This window comes from Scylla paramamosain, chromosome 37, assembly GCF_035594125.1.
Source record: "Scylla paramamosain isolate STU-SP2022 chromosome 37, ASM3559412v1, whole genome shotgun sequence".
NCBI lineage: Eukaryota > Metazoa > Arthropoda > Malacostraca > Decapoda > Portunidae > Scylla > Scylla paramamosain.
Window position 1 is genome coordinate 415,156 of NC_087187.1, and position 9,845 is coordinate 425,000.

The following is a 9,845-nucleotide window of genomic DNA, read 5'->3' on the forward strand; positions in this document are numbered from 1 at the left end:
TATTTCATCAATTTCATTTTTTTCTCTCTTCCTCTTTCTCCTCTCTTGCCTTCAGTTCCTCAGGTTCCTCAGGTTATCTCTCTTCTCCTCCTCCTCCTCCTACATTTTTTTTTTTTTCAATTATCAGTATCTCTTCCACCTTCCCTCCTTTCTTACCTCAATTCTTCAGGTTATCTCCACTACCTCCTCCTCCTCCCGCTCCTTCTTCACGTATAATCACAGTGTTTGTTTATTAAATTTACGCCCTTTCTGTCTCGCTGGCGTTATCAGGCAGCCATCAAGCACCCATACCCTCCTCTCCCTCCCTGACTCCCCCAGCAACCACCCTTTCACAGGTCCAGTCAGCAGGCACCCCAGCTCACCACAGCCAGCCGCCCAGTGTTGCCATATACAGACCCGGATGCTCCCCCTTGCTCTAAACTCGCGCGTTGTCACTCTTATCTGGCTACAGTGATGAGTGGTGCTCCATTTTTGAGGGTGTGTGTTGTGGTGGGGCGTTTGATGTGTTTGTGTGGTGTTATTGGTGTTGTCGGTGTTACTGGGTTTGTTATCTTGTCTGCCTAATTTGGAGAATCTTCTGTGAGGTCAGATTTGATTTTTTTTATTCGATTTTTGTGTTTATTTTATTTGATGAGGTAAGTGAAGGTGTTGTGAGAATTGTCTGCGCTTTTGCTGTGTTGTTTGGTGTTACTGGGTTTGTCTTCTTGTCTTCCTGAATTGGGGAGTCTGGTATGAAGTCAGAATTGATCCTTTTATTCGACTTTTCAGTTTTTTTTTTTTTTTTTATCTTATTGGGTAAATGAAGTTGCTGTAATGATTTTCTGCACTTTTGCTAATATAAAAAGATAATGATATTTGTATAAGAAAATAGAAGGTAATTTTTTTCAATTTTTTCTAACTTTCACTTTATTTCTCTGGGAATAAATGTAACTAGTGATATTTTTCTGCAGTTTGTACTCATAAAAAGAAAATGATGTATATATTTCTTTAAGCAAGTATAAGACAGTAAGGAGAGAACCGGTTATTATTTGATTATCTCTTTTCTCTACCTTTTATTGATTTATTTATATTTCTGATGTAATAAATGAACCTACTGATAATTTTCTGCATTTCTTGTCATATAAAAACCAATAATATTTGCTTTTTATTCAGGAAACTAGTAAAAAAAACATACTTGATTTTCCTTTGTTACTTTCCTTTCTTTTTTTTTTTTTACATGGGATAAATAAAACAATAATTTTCAGCAGTTCTTATATAAAAAAACATACTTGATTTTCCTTTGTTACTTTCCTTTCGTCTTTTTTTTTTACATGGGATAAATAAAACAATAATTTTCAGCAGTTCTTATATAAAAAAAAACATTAATATATTTGTTTAAGTATATCACAATGAAGACTCACAGCATTTTCTATTGTTATTATTATTATTATTAGCATTATTATTATTATTATACTTAGTGTTACTACTGTTATTATTTCTTTACACGTATGAACAGAAGTATTGTTAATGTAAACTGTGGAAAAGTAAAGTAATTAATAACATGAATTATTATTGATGACTAGTAAACAAATGTGTGGCAACGAAGGTCAGTTTTCTATGATTGATGAGTAAAGAAAATGGAGTGTGATAAAAAACGGGGTACATGGACCACAGAAAACAGAAAGTAGTTGTTGCGATGGAATGAAAGGTGGACTGTGTGTTTTTGTCCAATAAGAAGAGAGATTTGTGGGTTTATTTTTGAAAGGCGGACGAAAGTTAATGAAATTCTTGGTGGTGGTGGTGGTGGTGGTGGCGGCGGTGGTTTTGCATGAAAAATATAAAGAAATTAAGAAAAAAAACTTGAATTTATTTAATTTTAAAGCACAAAATAAGTATGTCTGTTTTATTATTTAATTGTGTCTCATTTTCTTTACTGTTTTCATAATTGCTTTCATCTCTCTCTCTCTCTCTCTCTCTCTCTCTCTCTCTCTCTCTCTCTCTCTCTCTCTCTCTCTCTCTCTCTCTCTCTCTCTCTCTCTCTCTCAAGCTCACTCTCGCTTAGCACACACACACACACACACACACACACACACACACACACACACACACACACACACACACACACACACACACACACAAAGGGAGCAAGAGAGTGATAAAAATAATAAAAAAAATAAAAGTTGGCAATAATTATACACTTTTTGAGCGAGATAAATTAGTGAAATATTTAAAATTTGTAATTAGTATGAATTTCACTTTTTATTCATTTATCAAAGGGAGAAAAGGGGAGGGAGAGGGGTAAGAGGGATAGAGAGAGGGGGGAATAGGAGAGATGATGAAAGGGGATACAGAAGAGAAAAACTAGATGGAAGGGGAGAGAGAGCGGAGGAAGGAAGGAAGGAAGAGAATGAGAGGAAGTGAGGTGAATAAAGGGTGGAAAACTGTTGAAGGAGGGGAGAATTGGAGGAAGTGGAGAGGGGAGATGGGGAAAGGAAAACGAAGGAGGCTGGAAGAAAAATAAAGAGATGGAATTGAAGGGAAGAGAGGATTAAAGAAAAGGGGAGAAATAAGTAACAAAGAAAATAAAAGGGAGAGAATGAGAAAGGATATAGAGAGATGGAGAGAATAGAAGGAAGAGATGAAACGGTAGATAGAAAGAAAAAGAGAGAAAAGGAAACACAAAGAGCGGGGAAAGGAAAAGGAGGAGGAGGAGGAGGGGGATGGAGAGGGGGAAGGGGAGGGAGAGGGAGGAAAGGGGGTAAATGACCAAAATGGATAGGAAATTATTAAACCCTAAAAAATAAAGTTGAGTGGCTTTGTTATGACATCAAAAGTTGCCACCTGTGTGTGTGTGTGTGTGTGTGTGTGTGTGTGTGTGTGTGTGTGTGTGTGTGTGTGTGTGTGTGTGTGTGTGTGTTTAGTAATTGCAAACCACAAATACCTGAATGCAAAGGAAGCAACACACGCGGAATTGTTTTGAATTAGTTAACACTTTGAGTATTCCTAACTATTGTTTTTTTTAAGCTACCTCTCCCCTCCCCTCCCCTCCCCTCCTCTCCCCGAACACACCTTTTGTTGCTATTCATTATTACACACACACACCTGTCCACCACCACCACCACCACCGCCACCACCACCACCAATCAATACGTACCTGTACAGAACGCAATATTTTACCTGCATATGTCACAGGTGCAAAAATATGAATGAAAAAAGGTGAAGCAGGAAAAGAGAAATGACACCGCAGTGAAATCCCAAAAATAAAATAAAAAAGTAAAAAAATAGTAAAAAAAAATGATGTATTAGATAAAAATTGGAGTACAAACCGAAATGAAAGGAATAAAAAGCATGTGGAATATTTTAGATACACACGAAAAAAAAAGAAAGAAAAAATAGAGTAAAATTTTATCTGTGTTTAAATCGGAAGTAGTAAATATTAAATAAATGATAAAAATATATAACTTAAAACGAAAAAAAAAGATATGAACAAAAAAAGGAATAAAATGGAATAGAAATAAAAGAGGAAGAATACCACGAGAGAAATGAAAGAAGCAAATAAAATAGATGGATGAATAAAGATGAAATAAAAAGGGAGAGAAGGAAAAACATGCAAAAGAGAGAGGAAAAAAAATTACACCCTGAAACGAAAGAAAAACAAAGAAAAACAAAAATAAAAAGACAAAAAATAATAGACCATACAAATAAACAAACAAACAAACAAACACAAACGAACAAACAAACAAGTAGGCATTGATATATACACAATACCAAACAAACAAACAAACAAACAAACAAATACATAAAATTCAAACATACGTAGGAGTTAGTAATGCATTTTAAAATTATATATGATGATTTTTTAAAGTGAATGACTTGTAGGGCGTAGGAGAGAGAGTATCTGAATGCCTCTGTGTTTATTTATTTATTTATTTATTATTATTTTTTTCATTAAGCTCTATCGGCTACACTTTTTATTGTAAGCTGGCGGGAGTTTAAGCTGTGTAGGCCTGGGAGGGAGGTGGGGGGTTGGGGAGAGAGGGGGTAGGGGTAGGCTGGTTATTTTTGTTTGTTTGTTTGTTTGTATGTATGTGAATTTGTGCTTTAACAGAAGGTGAAAGTGTGAAAGTCAGAGAGAGAGAGAGAGAGAGAGAGAGAGAGAGAGAGAGAGAGAGAGAGAGAGAGAGAGAGAGAGAGAGAGAGAATGTTACAAGATGAAGAAATAAAAAAAATGAGAAAAATATATATAAAAAAAGAACCGTCAAATAAAACTGTAAACGGTGTAAATGAAAAAAAAAGTTAAATGAAGCAAAAAATAAAAAAAAATAAAAAGTACGAATAAAAAACACAAAAAAAAAAATGATTTTGTGCAGGTGAGGGAGTGGAGAGGTGAGTCCCAGGTGACCTTGTTAACGAGTAGCACACTTGTTGGCATGACCCGGGAGGTGAGCGTTCATTTAGACAGGATAAGCTCACCTGTCCACTTAATTATTGACTGGACAGGTGGAAAAAGTGGAGAAAAGTGGAATGATTTAGATAAGTGAATGAATTTTTAGGGTATTGTAGCTAATTTCAAAGTGGATTTTAATTAGTGGATAGCTTTACCTGTTATAATTAAGTGTACAGGTAAAAAAAGTGGAAGAGTGGAATGATTAAGATAAGTGGATAATTTTTTGAAGCGTTTACAGGTAATTATCAAGATCTAGTGGAGTTTAATTAGTGGATAGCTTCACCTGACCAAGTTATGAAGAGTACAGGTAGAGCAAGTGGAGGAGCGGAGGAGTGGAATGGCTCAGACAAGTGGATGATTGTTCAAGATGTCGTAGGTGATTTTAAAGCTTATGTGGATAGCAGATGGGAGATTTGTTTGAACTATATAGTCAAAAGAATCCCTTGATGAAATACTTACGAGAATATTTGAATGACGGAACGAGAAAAAATAGGATGGGTGAATCATAATATTGTAGGGAAATATATACAGCAATAAGATAAGACAATACAAAAATAATGCTGTAAAAATGTACACTAACATTATGAAATAGTGAAGAAAAAGAATATTTGAATAATTAAATGAGAGAACAATGAAAAATTAAATGGCTTACATCAAAGACGCAATAAAAGAAAGAATATTTGAACGGTAATATATTGGAAAAAATATATGAAATGATGAATTGAAAGCATACTAAAATGAATGAAGGAAGTCTGAGTGAGTGAGTGAGTGAGTGAGTGGAATGGTGTAGTGTTGTTACTGTGAACTACGATGAGTGAGTGAGCGAGTGAGCGAGTGAGAGTTAAAGGACGTTCTGAAGACTAGATTAGGTCCTCGTCACACCTGGCCTGCAATTTCCGGCGCACAGGTGAATCCCACGCACCTGCACCACCTGCAATTAAGCACCTGCAATTAGCCACCTGTGATTACCTTCGCGGGGCTCACACAGGGATTCGCGGCCCCGAGCGCGGCACTGCCTCGCTCACTGTCTCTGGTGGCTCAGTGGTTCATTTGTGAGTTCGCTGGGGTTGTGTTCATTGTGAGGTCACGGGAGGTCACGCGTCGCCAGGTCATGTTTCGGGATTCCCGTGACCTCGCCGCCTTCCTACACATTTGGTTCGGTTCACTGTGTCATTGCGTCACGTGTGTGCTTCACTGCTCCGCCTTGTGCTTCACTGGCTCCGTAGCACCCCGCCCCGCCCCGCCACGCCGCGCTACGGGCATCGTCTAAGGGAGGGAGTTGTGAATTTCACGAGAAAGTGGAGTCTGTTGGTGCGTCCCGGGGAGCACTGCCTCCCTGCGCCACACAAAAGGCGGGGCGGGGGGCGGGGGGGATCACTTGGGCCGACACACCTGGCTGTCATACACCTGAGATCACAGGACCCGCGTCTCGTACGCACACACACACATACACACAGACACGCACGCGGACACGTCACTGCTGCTCGCGTCACCCCGTGGCCGGAGGGGTGCCCGGGGGGCGGGGTGGAGCCAGACACGGCTGGCGGTGGGTGGGGGAGGGGTGCGGAGTGGGGCTGGGGTGCGGGCGTCACTAGGTGAGGTTCTCGTAGAGGGGCTCCGCTTCTGGGGGGTGGCTGTGGTGCAGGTTGTGGCGGCGGTCCTGGGGGCGCCGCCGCGGCCGCCGGTGGTGGCCGCGCTCCACGGAGAAGTAGGTGCGGAACCTGTCGGTACGGGAGGGCAGGGGGGGCAGACCGCGCTGCTGGGGGGTGTGGGGGCGCCCGCGCCTGGCGCCGCCCACGTAGTACACGCTCTCGTAGTCTGGGCCGGGGGAGCGGGTGAGGGGCGGCGCGGAGGGGCAATAGTAGCGCACATGGGCGGGGGAGGGGGAGGGGGTGTCGGTGTCGCTGGGGTCCAGTACCCCCAGGGCGGCCAGGGGCTCCTCCTCGCTGTCCGTGTCTGTGAGTGTCGCCGCGTGCACGCGCGGGGGTGCCGCGCCCCCCGCAGCAGCGCCCGCCCGTCGTGAGCCGCCGCCTCGCTGGTGCTGTAGCTGCACGTCTCGCTGCCTGCAACACACGCACGCACACACGTCAGGGTTGGCTCCGCCACACACCACGCCTGTATGTACTCAGTAGTCATCACACACACACACACACACACACACACACACACACACACACACACACACACACACACACACACACACACACACACCTGAGGAGATGCTCTGGTAGAGGTGCTCTGAGGGCGCGTTGCTGCGTGGCTCGGGCGTGTACAGGTGCACGCCCATCGTCATGCCCACCATCTCACCGTCCACGGGCACCGGCTTGAACCTTGTGCGCGCGCGGGCAGGCACGATGGAGGGCGCCGAGGGGAGGTCATCGTAAATAATGGCGCCGCTCAGCTCCGTGCAGCCCTTGGGAGCGCGCCCACGCCCACGCAGCCTGTGGGGGAGGGAGGGGGAATGAGGCTGCCTGCTGTGGGCGTCTTGGGAGTGTGGGAGAGGAGGAAGAGGAGGAGAAGAAGGAAGAGAAGGAGGAGGAGGGGGAGGAAGGCGGTGGGTTAAGGAGTAAGTGGAGGAGGAAGAAGGCAAGAAGGCAGATAAATTAATGGAGAGAGAGAGAGAGAGAGAGAGAGAGAGAGAGAGAGAGAGAGAGAGAGAGAGAGAGAGAGAGAGAGAGATACACAAACAAGAATAATGAAAGGGAATTTACTGGAAAGGTGATCAGAAGAGAGAAAGAGAGATAGAGGAAAGATAAATAGAGATAAGAAGGGAGGAGTAGGAAGGGGGGAGATAAGCAGAGGGGGGAGAAAGGGAGATATTTATTGGGGAAGGGAAGCAGGTCGGCATATAGGGGGAGTTTATGGGGGAGGGGGAGGGAAGAATTGCATTGGGGGAGACATTTATGGGGTAGGGTTTAAGATTGAAAGAGAAGGGGGAGGAGAGGAAGGGGAGTGTGTGGCTATGGAAGAAGATGTGAAGAGGAGAGGAACGAAGGTGGGAGGAGAGGTGAAAAGGGAGAATATGATGGAGGAGGGGAAATAGGAAAGGTAGAGAGAGGAAAGAAAGACAGGAGGAGGAGGAGGAGAGGTGAGTGAAGGGAGGAAACAAGAGGAGGAGGAGAGGTGAGGGGAGGTAAAAAGATGGAGGGGATAGGAGACATGAATAAAGTAAGGGGAGAGGAAAGGGAGGGGAAGGGGAGAGTGAGGGGAGAGGAAAGGGGCGTGTTTGGGATGTCAAGGGGAAGCAGCGAGACGGGAAGATGCAAGCTGACAGACTGGGGAAGAGAGAGAGAGAGAGAGAGAGAGAGAGAGAGAGAGAGAGAGAGAGAGAGAGAGAGAGAGAGAGAGAGAGAGAGAGAGAGAGAGTTGGACATGTAATTGGCCATGCCGTGATGAGAGGACATGGGCTGTAGCCAACACACACACACACACACACACACACACACACACACACACACACACACACACACACACACACACACACACACACACACACACACACACACACACACACACACACACACACCAACCTTCTTTTCTTGTCTCTGTTGTAAGGTCGGTCTCTGTCTGTGTGTGTGTGTGTGTGTGTGTGAGAGAGAGAGAGAGAGAGAGAGAGAGAGAGAGAGAGAGAGAGAGAGAGAGAGAGAGAGAGAGAGATGAAATTCGTGGAAGCAAAATGACTGACGAAAACAGGTGAGAGTGAGAGAGAGAGAGAGAGAGAGAGAGAGAGAGAGAGAGAGAGAGAGAGAGAGAGAGAGAGAGAGAGAGAGAGACGTGGGAAAGAGCAGAGGGAGGCTGAAGATAAAAAAGGGAAAAAAGGAAAAAAAATAGAGATAGTCATGGTAAAGAAGGGGAAGGAAAAAAAATTGATAAAAAATGAAGTAAGAAAAAAGGAAAAAAGGGAAGACGAAAGAATAGCAAAAGGGAGAATGTGAGAATGATGATAACTTTGAAAACAGAGAGAGAGAGAGAGAGAGAGAGAGAGAGAGAGAGAGAGAGAGAGAGAGAGAGAGAGAGAGATGAAAGGAAGTAAAGAAGGAAGGAGAAAAATGACAGAAACGTAAAAGGAAAGAAGAAAAGAAGGAATATTAGAAAAATGGAGAGAGAGAGAGAGAGAGAGAGAGAGAGAGAGAGAGAGAGAGAGAGAGAGAGAGAGAGAGAGAGAGAGAGAGAGAGGCTGCAACACTCACCTGCAGACAATGACGGCAGCCACCACCACCAGCACCACCAGCGTTGCCGCGGACACCACCACCACCGCTAAAGGGGCGCGTGTTCCCCCTGGCCGCTGGTCCTCCCGCGCCCCAAGAATGCTCGGGCACGTCAGGGGCGCCTCGCAGTCCCCGGGGGCGTGGTATGGCTGCTCGGGGGAGGGAGGGGGACGCGGGGGAGGGGGCAGGGTGAAGGAGGGAGGGGGGCCGGCGCAGTCACACTCCCCCCTCCCCCGCCCACTCACCCCCACTGTTGACCCAGCTGGCGCCGCCCATGCCCGCCGCCTGGGGGGGGAGGAGGCGTGAGTGGCTGGACACACACACACACACACACACACACACACACACACACACACACACACACACACACACACACACACACACACACGAAACATGATAAAAATAGTGAGTATAATAATAATCAAACATACATACAACAACAACAACAACAACAACAACAACAACAACAACAACAACTACTACCTCCTTCACCACCACCACCACCACTGCTGTAACAAACACCACAAAGAACTAGAGAAGGACGTGGAACGGAGGAGGAGGAGGAGGAGGAGGAGGAGGAGGAGGAGGAGGACACTCTTCCCACGTGTTAATTAAGAAGACGTGACCAGCTGCTGTAAGTCACGTGGAATGATTTAAGAACCTCCTCCTCCTCCTCCTCCTCCTCCTCCTCCTCCTCCTCCTCCTCCTCCTTTGCATCTCATGTTTCCTCTCCTGTATTTGACTGGGTCCTCTCTCTCTATCTATTTGCACACACTACCTCCTCCTCCTCCTCCTCCTCCTCCTCCTCCTCCTCCTCCTCCTCCTCCTCCTCCTCCTCCTCCTCCTCCTCCTCCTCCTCCCCCTTCACATGTGCTTGACTCCCAATTACCCTTCTCTCTTCCCTTGTTTCCCATCCCTCCCCTTCCCTCTCCCCCTCTCTCTTTCCCTCTCTCTCTCTCTCTCTCTCTCTCTCTCTCTCTCTCTCTCTCTCTCTCTCTCTCTCTCTCTCTCTCTCTCTCTCTCTCTCTCTCTCTCTCCTTCTCCTCTCCCTCCACTATTAGATGCATTAAGCCCTCCAATTACTCTCCTCTCACTGGGTGGAGAGGAAGGGAAGACACTCTCATGGACTCTCTCCTCCTCCTCCTCCTCCTCCTCCTCCTCCTCCTCCTCCTCTTTCCCTTCCTCTTCTTTTCCATTAATATTCCTCTCAA

General features: G+C 45.2%; 1 protein-coding gene across 1 annotated transcript in view; it reads right to left on the reverse strand.

Moving 5' to 3' along the window:
* Positions 1–2,200: 2,200 nt before the first annotated feature.
* The window catches only part of LOC135091245 (uncharacterized), a 25,264-nt gene continuing 17,619 nt past the window's right edge, over positions 2,201–9,845 (reverse strand). The window contains exons 2-4 of the mRNA XM_063988700.1: positions 8,617–8,919; positions 6,638–6,867; positions 2,201–6,489 (exon numbers count right to left, since the gene is read on the reverse strand). Of these exons, the coding sequence (XP_063844770.1) occupies positions 5,840–6,489; positions 6,638–6,867; positions 8,617–8,919 (1,183 nt within the window). The 3' untranslated portion in view covers positions 2,201–5,839. The remainder of the gene's footprint in view (positions 6,490–6,637; positions 6,868–8,616; positions 8,920–9,845) is intronic.